Source organism: Nerophis lumbriciformis, linkage group LG14 (assembly GCF_033978685.3).
Source record: "Nerophis lumbriciformis linkage group LG14, RoL_Nlum_v2.1, whole genome shotgun sequence".
In the NCBI taxonomy this organism is placed as follows: Eukaryota; Metazoa; Chordata; class Actinopteri; order Syngnathiformes; family Syngnathidae; genus Nerophis; species Nerophis lumbriciformis.
Window position 1 is genome coordinate 11,611,324 of NC_084561.2, and position 20,000 is coordinate 11,631,323.

Here is a 20,000-nt window from a genome sequence, read left to right on the forward strand (position 1 = left end):
AGACGTCTATCGTTACTAAACGGGCCCTTTTTTATTTTTCCCAATAATTCGAAGACCACGTTGGACCAGGACTTGATGATTTAGTCGACATGTACGTGTTGTCGACATAAACGGGAATCAACTCAAGCGGGTTCCACTGTGACTTTAACATGTTGGCAGCTGCGTCTGCACCACAAACAACCAACCTGTTGTTCAACACCTCCAATAACCAGTCAGCCATCTTGTTTTTAACACCATCACCTGTGGGAGTTACAGTCTATGTGCTCTATTATTATTTTATTATTGAGCAATGTTCTTCCTCATTTGGTGTTTTTCACAAGGACAGTGCACATTAATAATCTTTTCTAGACCTCTGAAAGGTAATAAATGTCACCCAAAGAAGAATAAGATTACATATTAACAGAAAATAATACAGAAATGACAATAAGTGACTAATAGTACAATGCATATCCCAAATGTGATTTAACTTCACACACTAAAATTAAATTCTAGTTTTATAAAATTAAATTCTAGTTTTATAAAATTAAATTCTAGTTTTATAAAATGTATTTATTTATTCATTTTTTTCCCAGAATAAGGTCGAATAACTACACAATTTTGTTTTGTTCTTTTTACAAAATGCTGTAATTTAATATTGGCAGTAAAAGTGTAAAATTACACGTTTTTAAAATTAAAAATATTCCGATAAAAATAAACCAGAATTCAGAAAACTACAAAAAAATATTACAAAAGAATATGTATTATAAATATGTTAAGAATGTAGTAGAAGTGCATGAATATATTTGATTTATATTAGATGTAAACATTTGACTTTTACAAGAATTAAATCAAAATATGCACACTCACACAGTGAAAGTAAAGTCATGTTTTTTCAGTTGATATATTGAGAAAAAAAAACTGAAAACAAAAATACCCAAATATTATTCTTAATAGGCTTGGCTTTGTAAAAAAAAATTAAAAAAAATTATATGGTATAACTAAAAGAGAACAAGATTACATATTTACAAAAAAAAATACAGCAAATACAATACATTATTAAAAGTTTTTTTTTTTTTTTTTTTTTTTTTTTACTGTAAGTACAGGTTGTGTTTTAAAATGTTTTATTAATTTTTTTCATGCATAACCAAAATATTATTTGAGAGGTATAACTTGTACTTTGGAAATGTCAGTATTTCATGTCAATATGAAGCATTTTATGACAAAACATATATGGAACCTTAAATAATGACATCATAAATGGGCAAAAAAAAAAAGTTTAACTAAATTGTAGAATTGTACTAAAAAAATATTAAAATTAAATAGTTTTCGGAAATTAAAGTTGATATATTAACTGCGGTATTATAAGACTAAAGTAAAAAAACTAAAACACTATTTTTTCCAGAATAAAGTCAAAATATTATGAGATTAAAACAATTTTGTTTTTACAAAATGTTATGTTTTAATATTAGCAGGAGAAATGTAATATTTCAAGTTTAATGTAAATTGTTGCAAGAAAAATAAACCATTATAGAGTCTTGTTTGTGATTCTAAATTGAGAAGTAAAATGTGTCATATTACAAAAAAGTGTAACTAATGTTCAAAAAACATTGTGAATTATAATAATATATATATGAAAAAAAATCATAAATCTATTGGATTAATATTAGGATGTAAAAATGGTACTTTTGCAATAATTAAGTCAAAATATTTTTAAATTCATTAACAAACTGATATGCACACTCACACAAAGTGAAAGTAAAACCATGATTTATGAGTTGATATACATGAAAACAACAAGTAACATTTGTTTTAGAATTGCAATTAAAAATCTAAATAATACATTTTTAGTTTTGTGATAATAAAGTTTAAATATTACCAGAAGACACACTGTAGTATTACTAGACTAAAGTAAAACTATTACAATATTTTTCCCTAGTCAAAATATTAAAATAATTTAATATGATTTAATATAAGCAGAAAAAGGTGTAATACTACACGTTTAAAGTACAATTATTACAAGAAAAATCAACCAGAGTATAGTCCTTATTTTATTATATTTTATTCAGAATGCTAGGAGGACAAAAGTGTAATATTTCAATAAATATATGTATTTAGTGTCCAAAGAAAACATTGTAATATTATAAGAATGAAGTAAATATGCATACAATTTGGTTTTATTGGATGTAAAAAACTAAGGGACACTATTCAAAGTGATATGCACACAAAGTGAAAGTGAAAGCATGTTTTATGAGTTGACCCAGATGAGGATGATGGTGAGGAAGCTGACAGATATGAAGATGATGTAGATGGCAAACAGCAGGCGGTCCACGATGAAGCCCACCTGGACCCACTCCTCCGAGCTCTGGTCGCCCGCCACTTCCTGCTCCAACCGCAGGCGGATGACGCGGAGGTCCTCCCCCAGTCTCCTCAGCTCCTGCTGGACCACGCCCTGCTTTCTCAGGGCCCCGCCCACACCTGCTCCTCCACTGACCGCCTCCACGTCTTCTGCAGAAGGTGAGTTCTCATTTTTTCTTACGCTCTGTTTTGTGTACACGGTTGTGAAAGACATCCCACGTTCTTACCCAGCGTGAACGGGTTTTGGACCACCGCTTGTGTCGACTTTGGAGGAAGCAGCACCAGGCGCCCCAACATGTTGATGACGATCAGTCGGAGCCAGCCGGGAAGCTGCGAGTGGCGAGAGGAACCCTGCAGGAGGTTGGTGATGAGCACCGTCTCCAGGAGGCTTGCTACCATCAGAGCCAGGCACAGGGACAGGAACACGTCTGTCATATCAGAATCCGAAATACTTTAATAATCCCAGAGGGGAAATTAAGATTTTCAGCACAATCCCATTCAAGAGCAGACAAACATTACAGGGAGACAGAACAGGATCGCTGACAGGAAAAAACGAGAAAAAAAAAAAATCAGCCTCGGCCCCTGGAGAGGGGGTCCAGACTTAGGCCAAGGGGGGGAAAAAAACTCAGAACCATGCCACGCCATCTTCCGCTTGGGTGGAGGGAGCATGGCCAGAGAAAGGAGCAGACCCAACAAAGCAACCAAGAGAGCCAAGTCGTCGCCCTCGTAGTAGTAACAACATAATAGTAACACATTCCATATTTTCATTCAATATACTGCAGTATATGCAGTTTCACAGGCAGAAACTACAATAATGTTGTGGAACTGTGAGACAAAGTGTTGGAAGAAAGTCGTCATTTAACATAAAAAAAACCCAAAACATTTTCATTTAATAAATTGTAATAAAATATATTTAAAATGGGAATAAAGTTGTAATATTGCAAGAATAAACTCCGTAATATTTGAATACATTTAAGATTCATGATAACATTTATTTTTATTCAGATTTTTAACATGTAATTTTATGAGAATAAAGTCTCAATAGAATGATGATTAAAAAGGTGGTAACACAATAATTAATTAAAAAATATATTTAAAAAAATATGTAAATGACTACAGTTTAAAATATTGACAAGAAAAACAAAGTGAAAATTAATTCCTAAAATGCAAACTTGTAAAACTGGAAATTTATAGAAACTGTAATATTGGAATAACAAAGTCAGAATATTAAAATGAAAAAATTGTTGTTAGTACAAAAATGAAAAACATACATAGAAAATTGTGAACACAGTTTAAAATATTTCCAAGAAAAAAAAAAAAAAATTCTGAAAATAAATTCCTGAAGTGCACACTTGTAAAACTGGAAGTTTATAGAAACGGTAATATTACAATAATAACATCAGAATATTATGATGTTTAAAATAGTAGTAACAATTCATCCATCCATCCATCCATCCATTTTCTACCGCTTATTCCCTTTTGGGGTCGCGGGGGGCGCTGGAGCCTATCTCAGCTACAATCGGGCGGAAGGCAGGGTACACCCTGGACAAGTCGCCACCTCATCGCAGGGCCAACACAGATAGACAGACAACATTCACACTCACATTCACACACTAGGGCCAATTTAGTGTTGCCAATCAACTTATTCAAAATATTGAAAACAAATATTCTGCGAAAACAGTTAAAAATTGTACAAAAAAATTAAGATTTTCCGGAAAAAAAATGTCTAAAATGGAAAAGTGTAAAACTGGAAATTTAAAGAAACTATTATTTTTACAATAATAAAGTCTGAATATTAAGAGGAGTTGTTTTCAATTAAAATGAAGGCTTAATTTAATATTAGCAGAAAAAAGTGTATTCTTATCAATTTCCTTCTGGTGAGACAATATTTTCAGTATAATGGATGGAATAAATACAAAATAAATAATAAAATATGCTGTAAATAATTATGAAATAAACATTCCATCCATTATACTAAACATATTATCTGATTAAAAGAAAATTGTAAAGTGTATGAATAAAAAGACATAATGAACCTTTTTGAGCTAGAAAAATTGTGATGATACAAGTTTAAGGTACTTTATTACAAGCAAAAATAATTAGAACTAACGAGAAGTCGAAATGTTTACTTTGAATTTGGTCCTAATTTTGATTGAAGTTCAAATATTACAATAGCACACCCTGTAATATTATGAGAATAAAGTTAAAATATTGCACAAAAAAAAACCATGACCATTTGTACAACATTGAAGTCATAATTTTAAAATGATATTTCTTTAAAAATGAAATGATCATTTCATACGATTCGACTTGTCATATTACAACAAAACATTTGTAAAGGAGAAATATTGAAATGAAAAAGTTTTACTTTACAAGAATCTAGTCAGACTTTTTATTAATAGAATACAGTGTAAATTACACAATAAAATAGATTTATTAGAAAAAAATGAATCCTAATTTTATAGTAATAAAGTTTAAGTACTACAAGAACACACACTGTAATATTGTAAGAATAAAATAACATTTTGCAAAAACAAGACCAATTTTACACCAAATCATAATATTACCAGTAAAATGTAATGGGGGGAATTAGTGATTTAATACTACCATCATTTTTTTTTGTGATATTGTAAATTCAATGTAAACATATTACAAGAAAAATAAAAACATTTCACAAAAATGAAGCTGTAAAAAAAATACGATATTTAATTAGTAACATTAGGATAATTATCTTTAACAGCGCAAAAAAACGTTACGCTTGTAATAGAAGAAGGTTTTATTGTGTGTAAACCGTGCGTGAAACGCATCAACTGGCGAGCACAACCCAGACGTACTTATGAGAGGTATGGTGTTCCCCGTGATGGGCAGCAGGTCGTTCATGATGAGCAGAAAGACGGTGTAGCCCAGGATGAGGGTCATCTTGAAGGAGGAGCGGTCCACACTCTGAGGAGGCAACAGGAAGCTGAAGAGGTCGACGGTGATGAGGAAGCAGCTGGGGATCAACAGGTTGACCACGTAGAGCGTGGACCTGCGTCGTAACGAGATCTGTGGTCCACAAAATGATACCGCGAGACTCGGTCATGACAGTTTTGTGTCGAAAACAGAGTAAACAGTTCCTTACAAAGAAGCGAAGCTCGTCATAATGCTCTCCAACAGAAGCAGAAGATGGTAGTCGGTTTTTAGACGCTGCGATTCCAATGAGTTCCCACTCGCCCTTAGTTTTGATCATTTCTTTGGAAAATTCCAGTATTTTCTCTGTTGTGAATATTTGTCCCAGCTGCATGGCAGATGCTGGAAGAAAACATTTTAAATCGGGACTTTAAACTCCAACGAAATTACCTTGGAACGCTCAAAAAAAGAAAATGACAGCAAGTACCGCCTCAGAAAAACACCAACATTAAAATTCAGTTGCGTAGTAGGCCTACGTATTCATTAAAAACAAGGCCGATGTTTTGTTTACAAGTATATTTAATAGGGGTGTGGGAAAAAAATCCATTCGAATTCGAATCGCGATTCTCACATTGTGCGATTCAGAATCGATTCTCATTTTTAAAAAAGCGATTTATTTGTTTAAATTTTTTTTTTTTTTACTTTTTTTTAAACTTTTTAAACTTTTTTTTTTTTAATTAATCAATCCAACAAAACAATACACAGCAATACAATAACAATGCAATCCAATTCCAAAACCAAACTCGACCCAGCAACACTCAGAACTGCAATAAACAGCAATCGAGTGGAGACACAAACACGACACAGAACAAACCAAAAGTAGTGAAACAAAAATTAATATTATCAACAACAGTATCAATATTAGTTACAATTTCAACATAGCAGTGATTAAAAATCCCTCATTGACATTATCATTAGACATTTATAAAAAACAAAACAAAAAAACAATAGTGTCACAGTGGCTTACACTTGCATCGCATCTCATAAGCTTGACAACACACTGTGTCCAATATTTTCACAAAGATAACATAAGTCATATTTTTGGTTCATTTAATAGTTAAAACACATTTGCATTATTGCAATCAGTTGATAAAACATTGTCTTTTACAATTATAAAAGCTTTTTACAAAAATCTACTACTCTGCTTGCATGTCAGCAGACTGGGGTAGATCCTGCTGAAATCCTATGTATTGAATGAATAGAGAATCCTTTTGAATAGGGAAAATAACGTTTTTGAATCGAAAATCGCGTTGAATCGAAAAAAATCGATTTTGAATCGAATCGTGACCCCAAGAATCGATATTGAATCGAATTGTGGGACACCCAAAGATTCGCAGCCCTAATATATAATATTGTTGGCCTCTGCAACATTACACACAGTTTGAACAGTAACACTGTGTTTGAATATAGGAAAATGAAACGCTAATCACTTAGTTAAGCGATTCTTTGTTGTACCACTGGATAGAGCCACAGTCATAGCAACCGCAGATAATAAACCAACACGACATCATAAACCACAACATTTGTTCATTGATTAGTAGGAATATGTCAATGAATCCTCCTTTTATTTGCAAATATTTGGACAACTATGAATCCTATTATTGGCACAATATGGAGGAAAAAAATACAACAGAGTAATGTTATCATATTCTGAAAATAAATTGTGAATTTTATGAAGTAAAGTGAAAATTACAAGAACAAAGTGTAATATTGCTAGAAAAGAGGCAAAATATTACAAGGATAAAGTCATATTGCAGAAACATTTTATAATGTTGCAGGAATAAGGGCAAAATATTAGGGGTGCCGGGAAAAATGTGAGTCACATCTGAATCATGATTATTACAGTGTTATTAGGATTTAGAAAGGACATTTTTAGGCCACCATGGCGCTTAATTGAATACTGACTCAAAAATCAATTCTGAATCATTCCTACAGAAAACACTGCAAAAAAAGTAAAAAAACAAAATAGGATAAAGTAGAAATATTAAAAGAACAAAATTAGTCATATACTTCATAAAAAGTTCTGATTTTATTATCTCTGATTCTGTATATCACGGCAAAAAATGTTTAAGAACACAGAAATAGTTTCTGACAAATCACAAGAAAACGAAGTCAAAATTTTTCGAGAGTAAGGTTATATATTTTATTCGATTAAACTTGTCATCGTACAAGAAAATGTAGTACTATTGCAAGAATAAAGTTAAAATAATACAAGAAAAAGGTACATGAGAATAGTCAGGGAAAAAATAGTATTATTACAGGTTTATAAAAATATTAAAATACAAATATGTTTTTAGAGAATTCATACAAAAAAGTTGAAATTTTGCCAGAATAAAGTCCTAATGTTATGATCTTAAATTCTGTATATTAGGGTTAACACGTATATTTATTTTGGCAGGCATTTTTTTATGTATCACAAGAACAAAGTTTTGTTTTATGAGAATAAAGTTGGGATTTAATATAAACAGAAAAAAATTGTAACATTAATAGTTTAAAGCAAAAAACATTAAAAGAAAAAAAAAAATTTCATGAGCATAAAGGAAGTAATTTTATCAATCAATCAAAGTTTATTTATATAGCCCTTAATCACAAGTGTCTCAAAGGGCTGCACAAGCCACAACCACATCCTCGGCTCAGATCCCACATCAGGGCAAGAAAAAACTCAACCCAATGGACGCAGTGAGAAACCTTGGAGGGGACCGCAGCAGTGCCCCCCCCCCAGGTGACCGGTGCAATGGATGATGGATGCCGAGTGGAATTTTATCAAAATAAAGTCCTAATTTCACTATCTTAAATTCTGTATATAGTAGGGTAAAGCGTGTTGAATATTACAAATTATATATATACATATAGAGTCGCGATCAAAAGTTTACATACACTTGTTAAGAACGCGGGCTCCATCTTAATTAGATAATAAAACACAGTGTTACTGTTCAAACTGTGTGTAATGTTACAATAGCCAAAATATTATGCATAATAAAGAAGAAAAAAAAACATATAAGTCGCACTGGAGTATACTGTAAGTCGCATTTTTGGGGGAAATTTATTTGATAAAAGCCAACACCAAGAATAGACATTTGAAAGGCAATTTAAAATAAATAAAGAATAGTGAACAACAGGCTGAATAAGTGTACGTTATATGAGGCATAAATAACCAACTGAGAACGTGCCTGGTATGTTAACGTAACATATTATGGTAAAAGTCATTCAAATAACTATAACATATAGAACATGCTATACGTTTACCAAACAATCTGTCACTCTTAATCGCTAAATCCCATGAAATGTTATACATCTAGTCCAGTGGTTCTTAACCTTGTTGGAGGTACCGAACCCCACCAGTTTCATATGCGCATTCACCGAACCCTTCTTTAGTGAAAAATAAAATGTAGGTTTTTTTTTTCAAATTCAAGACCAAGTTATATGTTTTTGGTAACACTTTAGTATGGGGAACATATTCTAAGTAACAAAGACTTAATTTAGAGTTATTTGGTTAGGGTTAGGGCCAGGGTTAGAGGGTTAGGGCCAGGGTTAGAGGGTTAGGGCCAGGGTTAGAGGGTTAGGGTTATAATAAGGCCATGCCGAATAAGGCATTAATAAGTACTTAATAATGACTAGTTAAGAGCCAATATGTTACTAATTTGCATGTTAATAAGCAACTAATTAATGGTGAATATGTTCCCCATACTAAAGTGTTACCATGTTTTTTTTTTACTGGTGCACAAAATGAACCGTGCATGAACATCACCTTGTTCAAACAACAAAACCAACACAGTGCATAAACTCACAACAAATTACACACCTGCAAATTAGTGTGACTTCTGCTGTTGCCGTATCCGTAATACGCCGATAGGGAGAAGTTTTTATTTACACGATGAGTAGGGTGTGTCTCGACCTCCGCCGAACCCCTGAGCCCGACTCACCGAATCCCTAGGGTTCGATCGAATCCAGGTTAAGAACCACTGGTCTAGTCTCTTACGTGAATGAGCTAAATAATATTATTTGATATTTTACAGTAATGTGTTAATAATTTCATACATAAGTCGCTCCTGAGTATAAGTCGCCCCCCCTGGCCAAACTATGAAAAAAACTGCGACTTATAGTCCGAAAAATACGGTGGTACTTAAATAGAACCTATGCCTACTACGCTACTGTATTTCAATATTAGTCATCATGTTAGCACTTGGAAGTGTTTTCTGAGGTGGTACTTGGTGGAAACGGGTTTGAGCAGCATTGTGCAATGATACTACAGACAGATGTTAGTACTTACTGCGATGCAGGTAGGAGTTGAACGTTAACGTGCAGTTCTGGATGTCAAAGGGAAAGGTGTAGGTGTCGAGTCTACAGGAGCTGACCACTCGCACGGGCTGTGCATCAAGCACCGTGCCGTTGTGTAACAGATACGTGTACGCCGGCTTTTGCGCCAAGTTTCTCTCCATACTGCCGGAACACTCAAATCAGCCTTTTGTTTGGTGTTTAAAGTTTGTCACGGCGACTTACAACTCGTTGATGACCACATCGGGAATCCACAGCAGCTTTCTGGGCACCGTAAGCCACTCTGTGCCGCACTCGGTCGGGTTCCAGCTGACAAACTCGTTTCTCCATATCTGCAACTCAGAAGCCCCAAGGTAAAAAAACCCCCCAAAACTCTCTTGTTTAGTTGTAACCAGGTTAGAAAGTGCGCACTCACAAGGTATTGGAAGATGTACGTCGTGAGGATCTGGGCCTTTTCGTCCTAAAGACAAGCAAGCCAAGCAGTCAGACGATGTCTGAGAGCGATGGTGACTGTGTTTTGTAACCAATGATTTGTGCCTTACCACCCCCAGAATGTTGACCAGGATGAAGTCGATACTGACGTGAGTGGGTGTCGAAATGTTCACGACGGGTCGGATGGAGCTGAGGTTGAAAACTGGCCTGAGAGCCTCCAGCAGGGCGAGGGAATCGGGGCGAGAGCAGTTCGGCATGATGGAGTTGCATGACCCTTTAACACCACGAGGCATGGATAAGGTGAGTCACCGTTATGTACTCTGTCGTCAGTCACATAAAAACATGCTCCCATCTCTATTTGAGACATGCGTAATAAGTCATTTAGAGATGTCCAATAATATCGGACTGACGATATTATCGGCTGATAAATGCTTTAAAATGTAATATCGGAAATTATCGGTATCGGTTTCAAAAAGTAAAATGTATGACTTTTTTAAAACGCCGCTGTGTATACGGACGTAGGGAGAAGTACAGAGCGCCAATAAACCTTAAAGGCACTGCCTTTGCATGCCGGAACAATCACATAATATCTACGGTTTTTCACACACACAAGTGAATGCAATGCATTGGTCAACAGCCATACAGGTCACACTGAGGGTGGCCGTATAAACAACTTTAACACTGTTACAAATATGCGCCACACTGTGAACCCACACCAAACAAGAATGACAAACACATTTTGGGAGAACATCCGCACCGTAACACAACATAAACACAACAGAACAAATACCCAGAACCCCTTGCAGCACTAACTCTTCCGGGACGCTACAATATACACCCCCCGCTACAAAAACCCCGCCCACCTCAACCTCCTCATGCTCTCTCAGGGAGAGCATGTCCCAAATTCTAAGCTGCTGTTTTGAGGCATCTTAAAAAAAAATAATGCACTTTGTGACTTCAATAATAAATATGGCAGTGCCATGTTGGCATTTGTTTTCCATAACTTGAGTTGATTTATTTTGGAAAACCTTGTTACATTGTTTAATGCATCCAGCGGGGCATCACAACAGAATTAGGCATAATAATGTGTTAATTCCACGACTGTATATATCGTTATCGGTTGATATCGGAATCGGTAATTATGAGTTGGACAATATCGGAATATCGGATATCGGCAAAAAAGCCATTATCGGACATCTCTAATGTCATTAACACCTCATTTTGTAGTAAGTGTCTCTAATTGAACAGTAAAACTTCTTAAATCAAGGTCAAGGTTCAACTTTATTGTCCCCGTGGAGGAAATTTGTCTTGGGCACAGTGCATCATTGCTTTCTTAACATACACAAAAACAACAGAACAAAAACACAAGCACAGACACAACCACAACCAGACAACTAACATTTAAACATCAGAACATGGAGCTTGATAGACATAGGTGGCACTTTGATATAGGCATAAAATCTACAGTATGGAGATAAAGATAAAGTACCAGTGTGCATTGCACTAGAGCTCATGGATAAAGTGCTGTGTGCTAAAGTCCTTAGTTCTAAAGTGCTATGTGCTAAAGTGCTATGTGCTAAAGTGCTAACCTATGTATTAACATTCTATTGCACATTGTTGGTCAGCTTAATGGAGGCTGGGACAAATGATAATTTAAGGCGGTTAGATTTGCATAGTGGGACTCAGAGTCTTCTCCCTGATGGCAGGGTTCCATATTCAGGGAAGAGTGGGTGTTGTGAGTTGGAAATAATTTTATTAGCTTTTTTCCTAACTGCCTTCTCATAGATGCTCTGTATAGGCTCATATTCTTTCCTCCCTACGATTTTCATTGCCGTTTTATGCATGCCGGCCAGTTTGCTTTTTAGCTTAAATGTAAAGTTCTCTGGTACAGGTCCCCAATATTGTCCTGTGTCCATATTAACACTCTATCATAAGGCACTGTATATATCACATATACACACTCTCATGCCAATTAGTCGGTCTGTCCTGAAGTGATATTGATATCGGTCCAATATCAGCAGAAAAACGAGTATCTGAATATACCGACTTGCATCTAATCGTTTGATGTAGCGCCTTTACTTGCCGGACAGCCAGTTGACATCTCAATGTCCTAAAATAAACACAAAAGGTTGCCATTTTCTTCAATATTAATAAATGTATACAAGGTAAACATGATGGGCTGTTGGCAGCTACCCAACAGCTAAGCACATAATAGCACAGAAGCTAGACATGCGTTAATAAGTTTCCTTAAATCAGTGCTTCTCAATTATTTTTCTGGACGAAGAAAATATTTTGCGCCCCCTCTCCTCACTCTCCACCGTGACTATAAATTGTATCATTTGTCTATAAATTGTTGTTTTATAGAACTCTGTCTCTGTCTGATTCCTTGCTTCTTGTTCTGTTTATTAAATAGTTCGGTGCTTAAACCTGACAGTATATCTCTGCATAACATTGTAAGTTTATTAACATGAAAGGAAACAACACACCAGCCTTACCTTGTCTCCCAAGCCAAGTGCTACATATTCTTCATCATTTTGTGGTATGGCAAAAAAAAGCATTTTCCACAAGGTCACACAAATAGTGGGTCCACCCAACTATTTGAGAAGAACTGCCTTAAATGAACACTGTGTTGTTTTGGACTGAAATATTGTTCAATTAAGGACACTTAGTGGCCAAGTGGTTAGAGTGTCCGCCCTGAAATCGGTAGGTTGTGAGTTCAAACCCCGGCCGAGTCATACCAAAGACTATAAAAATGGGACCTATTACCTCCCTGCTTGGCACACAGCATCAAGGGTTGGAATTGGGGGTTAAATCACCAAAAATGATTCCCGGGCGCGGCCACTGCTGCTGCTCACTGCTCCCCTCACCTCCCAGGTGGTGATCAAGGGTGATGGGTCAAATGCAGAGAATAATTTCGCCACACCTAGTGTGTGTGTGACAATCATTCAAGATGCTTTATTATTGTCCATTCTTTAACATGTACAAGACATATAAGAATTGAAATTTCATTTTCGGCACAGTCCCACTAAGAGCAGATATACGTTACAGGGGGACAAGATGGGACCGCCAACGGATCAGCCACTGACAGCGCTCCTTAAAAAAGGTGGGAAAAGGGTGATATTGGGAAAGGGGGGAAGAACGCATCATAATTAAATTATCCCCTCAACTCCCCCCAAAATGGATTAACTCGCTGGAATAAAAAAGACAGTATAACATACATCCATAAACCTGGACGCATGTGAAAAAGTGCAATATATTTATCTGTACAGTAATCTATTTATTTATATATATTTATACAGTATATATTTATTTATTTTATATAAATATTTATATATTATTTATATATATATATTTATTTATATATGCACCTTATTGCTACCAAAAGCTTATGTAACGAAATTTCGTTCTTATCTGTGCTGTAAAGTTCAAATTTGAATGACAATAAAAAGGAAGTCTAAGTCTAAGAGTAAAAAAAACCATTAGTCTAAGGCTGGACCCTCGGGAGGGGTCCAGACTGAGTCCAAGGAAAAAACCTCACATAGCATAGCACACATAAACATGATACATATAATCACAACAACTCGCAACAGAGGGGGCGGGGGGTGATTTGGGGCCCTGGAGGCCGGCCTGCTGCTATAAAGCGCTACTCAGCCGTCCATAACCCCGAAGAGGAATTAAGCAGTGGTGAAGACGTTGATTGGGGAAGGGGCGGGTGCGTGCATGTATGCCCAATTAACTTGGGTGAGATGTTGAAATGTTTTTGTGGATTGGGGCCGATCTCAAAGTTCGACACCAGGTGTTATTGAAAAAAAGGAAGGTCAAAAGCGTCCATCGTTGAGGAGTCCTCGGGGGAGTTTTTCAGAACAGTCTGTTCCTGCGTCAAGGCCATTCGAGGGAGTCAAATCGTAGATTAGGATGTTGTTTTTCTTCGAGCAGTCAAAACAATGACTTGCCTGCTCTATGTGTCCGTGCTGGTTCTCTCAAATTCAATTTAATTCTCCTTATCAGCAAGCTTCTCCATGATCCATTTTGCGATTCATATCAGAAATCGCCACAGTCTGTGTTCCCACAGCCCGGCCCAATCCTTCCATTGCGACGAACAGCCGTTGGGCTCCTTGAGTGGCTGCCATCGTCTTCTGAATTTGACGATACACCAGAGCAATGCCCAGCCCAATCAGCAGGTGCCCCGCGATCACGGTTTCAAATAGGTAGATGTCTTCCACGTCCTCGATGGAAAGGACTGAGAGGCACATGATTCTCTATTTATCCCAGGAGTCTCTCACGTACCCCGCAGCAATGGTTCCATCAGGGCAGCCAGGCTCCCCCGAACCTCTTTTCCTTGTCGAAAAGACTTTGTCAATTGCGTCGAGAGTCCAGCTGATCATATCCATGTTTGATGTTTAGATTTGAGGACAGTGCAAAGAAAGAAGCTTCAAAAAAGGTTCAGACAAGACAAAACGAAGAAAGCAAGCAGGGAAGGAGGGAGCGGAGAAAAATGCAACCGCCCTCACCAAGAGGCAAGACAGAAAGTACTTTAACTTAACTTGTTATGTATGTCTAGCTTGTTTGCTATTGAGCGCTTAGCTGTTGCGTAGCTGCTAGCTCCTACTCGCCTGTAGCCTACTCGGTTCACCTTTTTTAAATTCATTAAAATAGAAGAAAAGACCAACCTTGTGTTCTTATTGGAGGACATTTAGATGTTAACTAGCTGTCCAGTTTTGCACAAGCCTGTATCGGAGCTTTCAGGTGCAAGCCAATATAATCCGATACTTGTTTTTTTTTTGGGTTGCTGATATCTGTCAGATATCTCTATCGGATATTGGGTCGCGCGCCTGAACCTTTAAAACCATTTGGTCTGTTGCTGAAGCGAGTGATCAATGGTGTGGTCATGAAGTCATAAATAAACAGGAGATTTGCATAAAATTCAAACTCTTACCATGCATGAAGAGAGAGATGAAGATGAAGAGAACCACAGAAGACTTGATTTTCTGCGGGCAGCACTAAAAACATTAACAGTGGGTCAAAAGTGCTCGTGTGTGGTGCTCCCGTGGAAGTGGAGAGAAGGTCCAAAATCATTTCAGAAATCTGATTCGCATGGAAAACGTTCATTTCGGATGTCAACAACACAATAAGAACATAAAGTAAACAAGAACAATCCAGGTCGTCTGACTCCAGTTTCACACTGTGCATCAGAATTAGTGTACTGTGCACCCCAAAACGGGTGTTACCTGTGTTCATTTTGTGATATGATCCAGTTTTAAGGTTAGCGGTCGCTAGGGAATGTTCGACAAGTTTGTTTTATTAAATACAATTGCATTGTAATTTTGATTTTAAGGTTGTCAGAACGAACTTAAAGGGGAACTGCACTTTTCGTGGGAATTATGCCTATCATTTACAATCTTTATGTAAGACAAGCTCACATGTTTTTTTTTAATGCATTCTTACTCGTATATAAATGGGAGCAAAACAATGGAGCCGATCGAAGCTGCTCTATTCTACCTCTATGTGTACTGTAGTAACAGGCACTTTCATAATAACATGTAATATTTACGTATTTTAGCATTTTGAGCATACGGCGAAGCAATAATTTCACAAACGCATCACAACGTTTGCTTTTTCCTTCGACAACATCACTGATTTTTACTCATGAAGCCTTCATGAGAGTCAACAAACTAAATGAAACAATGACTTACTGTACAATGTCTGCTGTCACTGGGATGCCAACTGTTAGGATGTTCATATATTCCTGCACTGCAAAAAGTCAGTGTTCAAAAACAAGAAAAAAAAAATACAAAAATGAGGGGTATTTTACTTGAACTAAGCAAAATTATCTGCCAATAGAACAAGAAAATTCGGCTTGTCAAGACTTTCCAAAACAAGTAAGATTAGCTAACCTCAATGAACCCAAAAATACCTTAAAATAAATAATAATAAATAAATAAATAAAATATTCTCACTAATAACAAGTGCACTTTTCTTGGTAGAAAAAAAAAAGAGACCTTTTTGCTCAATATGTTGAAAAATATTCTTAAATTAAATAAATGCTAGTGCTATTATCTTGACATAATGATATGTGCTCGGCATCATGATTTTTTTTTTCATGCTTGAAGTAAGAAATTATTACTTTAAAAAAGTAGATTTATACTTGTGAGTGTTGATGACACAGCTTTGCAACAGTTGATATTCTAGTTTCAAGCATGTTTTACTCAATATAGGTCATAAAATCTCAGCAACAAGCTGTAATATCTTACTGAGATCATTTAGGACCAAAACCCTTAAAACAAGTAAAACACTAACATAAAATCTGCTTAGTGAGAAGAATTATCTTATCACACAGAAAATAAGCAAATATCACCCTTATTTGAGATATTTAATCTTACTTAGATTTCAGTTTTTACAGTGTGGTTAGATGAAGAATGATTCATAATCCTTGCAAAGAAAAAAGGGGGTGGAACCAAGGGTCTTTTTGTGTCTTTCTCGCCATCTCTGAGTCTAAATTGGATGCCAAAGTTGACCAACTTGTCGGATTATATACCGTATTTTCCGCACTATAAGGCGCACCTAAAAACCACAATTTTTCTCAAAAGCTGACAGTGCGCCTAATAACCCGGTGCGCTTTATTACGATTCATTTTCATAAAGTTTCGGTCTCGCAACTTCGGTAAACAGCCGCCATCTTTTTTCCCGGTAGAACAGGAAGCGCTTCTTCTTCTACGCAAGCAACCGCCAAGGAAAGCACCCGCCCCCATAGAACAGGAAGCGCTTCACCCGCCCCCATAGAACAGGAAGCGCTTCACCCGCCCCCGGAAGAAGAAGAAAAAACGCGCGGATATCACCGTACGTTTCATTTCCTGTTTACATCTGTAAAGACCACAAAATGGCTCCTACTAAACGATCCGGGTCATAAAAAGACGCAATCTCTCCATCCGCACACGGATTACTACCGTATTTCACAGCAACTGAACCGCACTGTGGAACGGGAGCACGTACGGTGAATATTCGCTCCACAGGGAATGAGAAGTCATCCTTCACTGTGGTTCTAGCTTGCCATGCTAACTTCCACTCATGGTGATATTCAAAAGGAAGACCTTGCCAAAAGAGACCTTTCCAGCCGGCGTCATCATAAAAGCTAACTCGAAGGGATGGATGGATGAAGAAAAGATGAGCGAGTGGTTAAGGGAAGTTTACGCGAAGCGGCCGGGTGGCTTTTTTCACGCTGCTCCGTCCATGTTGATATATGACTCTATGCGCGCCCACATCACAGATGGTGTCAAAAAACAAGTGAAGCACACAAATACAACACTCGCCGTCATTCCGGGTGGATTAACCAAAGAACTCCAACCGCTGGATATTGGTGTCAACAGGGCATTCAAATCACGACTGCGAACTGCGTGGGAAAAATGGATGACCGAAGGCGAACACACCTTCACTAAGACGGGCAGACAACGCCGGACAACATACGCCAACATCTGCCAGTGGATTGTAAATGCCTGGGCAGATATTTCTGTCACAACTGTGGTCCGAGCTTTCCGGAAGGCAGGATTCACAGAACTGCTGCACAACAACAGCGACACTGAATCCGATGATTTCGAAGAGACGGAGCCCGCCATTTTGGAAGCCACGCTAGCGCAACTTTTCAATTCGGACACCGAAGACGAAGAATTCGAAGGATTTACCGGTACGAATGAAGAATAACTTCAGAAAGTGAGCGCTATGTTTATTTTGTGTGTTGTGTGTTGTGACATTAACGTTCGAGCAACATTACCGGTATGTTGCTATTGCTCTACACCATTTTGAATTTTACTATGTTTGTGATTGCACATTTGTACATTTTGGGACAGAGTTGTTAGAACGCTGGTTTTCAATATATTATTAAAGTTTGACTGAACTATCTGACTGTTTTTTTGACATTCACTTTAGCGCAGCGTTTTTTTGACATTCACTTTAGCGCAGCATAGGCGCGGCTTTTAGTCCGGGGCGGCTTATTGGTGGACAAAATTATGAAATATGTAATTCATAGAAGGTGCGGCTAATAATCCGGTGCGCCTTATAGTGCGGAAAATACGGTACTCATCCTTCTACTATCAAGGTGAGAGGCATTTTTTACGATCTAGAATAAACTTTAACTGTCACAGTTTGGTTGCGGCTTACTGCACGGTTCGTTCTCCCAGGATGCAAACGGACGACTCTGGACAGGACTTGCAGGTAGGAACATGATTTAATCTTGAAACAAGATTCAAAGAGGTACAAAACAGAAAACAACCCGAAGGGACAAGGTGTCGATCGCACTTGAAGCTAAGTACTTAGCGTGGGCTAGGAGGCAAGCAAAACTTAGCACTGGAATCATGAACTAGAAAACTTACTAGCTGTGGCATGAACAAACAAATCTTAGGTGACAGTAGCGTGAAGCAAACAATGACGACTGACGGCGACTGACCGGCAAAGGCAGGCTTAAATAATGTCTGATTAGCAGCAGGTGAGCGTCCCGAACACAAGAGGCAGGTGAAAATAATAGGTAGTTTGTGCACCAACTCAGAGGTGCACTAACAGGAACTCAAAGGGGTCCAAAACTAACCGAAAACACAAAACATGGACCACGGATCATGACATTAACGAGCTACGAGGGGTGGAAGCAGCTCACCAGCTGATGATGTCAATAAAGAAACACAAGCTCGTTAGCTCTTTGTGATCACGGCGACGCTAAAAATAGCCTGTCTGCATTAGCGCTTATAATAATAATATGACTAATACTAGGTTAGTATTCAGGTAAATGGAATATTGTTGGCACTTTTTGAATGGTTATATAGAGGGCTTTATGAGCGGAATAGAGGACCTTCCATTGACTCCATTGTAAGCATACTTTTATTTATGAGTTAGAATGCATTACAAAAAATACATGTCTTCATGTCTCTAATAATATTAATTGTGAACAATTAGCAGCATTCCCAATAAAGTGCAGTTCCCCTTTAAGAATTATTTCAACCCCACTGACTCCCATTACAACTATTTTTTTTAAACAGACTGTAATCCTTTTTTTAAATGAAAACCAAATTAATATCATTCTTGGCAATTGAAAAACAAGAAAATATTGTTTTGGTGTAATTGTGCACCTTAACTGCCAGATGTCGCCAGAAAACCATGATGCATTATTCTCAGAGCTTTGATAAGCGTAAACAAGTTAAACTGCCACTAAACATATATATATATATATATATATATATATATATATATATATATAGACTTGTGTATCTCTCATTCTAGTAAAAATATTTAACATTTTTATTCTACTTTTTAAAAATCAATGTAGTCATGTATTTGTAATTTCCCAAACTCAACTATTCCACTCTGCAACTCATTTTTTTTAAGAAATATTTTTTGTAATTTGCAAAAAGAAAACACTTATTTTTTACAAAAAGACCATAATATGTAAGAAACATAACAAAATAATGACTACATATCAATAGATAGATCTGAAATTGTTAAAATATTTCAAACATTGAAAGTAAAAAAAATATAAATTTATTGCTCAGTTATGCAATAATGCTACTTTTATCAACGGGTCTCTTTTGGATCTTAAGAGTGTGAATAGTCAATATTAAACAGATTAAATGTAATGTTTTGGTTGTTTCACATGTTTTATAGCAGTTCACTTAATTAAATCATGCTTTTTGTGTCTTGTTTTTTGTCAACAGTTATTTTTTAATTGTAACAATTGCTTTCACAGTTGCTAAAATCTGTTTTAATGAGTTTGAACCTGAAACAGACATTTGTAGGACTTAAGATAGAAAAATACATTTAATTTCTAAACACTGTGGAGTTCAGTGTTCTTTAAATAGTTGTGTTTGAGTTTAGACATTCCACTTTAAATAACACATGTCAAAATAGATGTTTGATTTTATTACAACTTAAGGATAGATGCTAATGCATTTCGATAGAGAGTAAATAAGAAGAAGATCTGTTTAGATGTGATAAAAGTGAGCATAGAACAAGATTGTTTATTACCAATTTGTA

At 36.5% G+C, this 20,000-nt stretch overlaps 1 protein-coding gene across 1 annotated transcript; it reads right to left on the bottom strand.

The window, feature by feature from the left end:
• Window positions 1–2,224: 2,224 nt before the first annotated feature.
• On the bottom strand, window positions 2,225–19,129 carry LOC133616713 (5-hydroxytryptamine receptor 3C-like). The gene is made up of 10 exons (XM_061976293.1): window positions 19,100–19,129; window positions 14,927–14,978; window positions 10,101–10,264; window positions 9,974–10,018; window positions 9,784–9,890; window positions 9,554–9,723; window positions 5,456–5,625; window positions 5,169–5,379; window positions 2,547–2,762; window positions 2,225–2,481 (listed from the first exon to the last, which is right to left on the bottom strand). The coding sequence occupies exons 1-10, from the start codon at window positions 19,127–19,129 to the stop codon at window positions 2,225–2,227; spliced, it is 1,422 nt and encodes a 473-aa protein (XP_061832277.1).
• Between the last annotated feature and the right edge of the window lie 871 nt (window positions 19,130–20,000).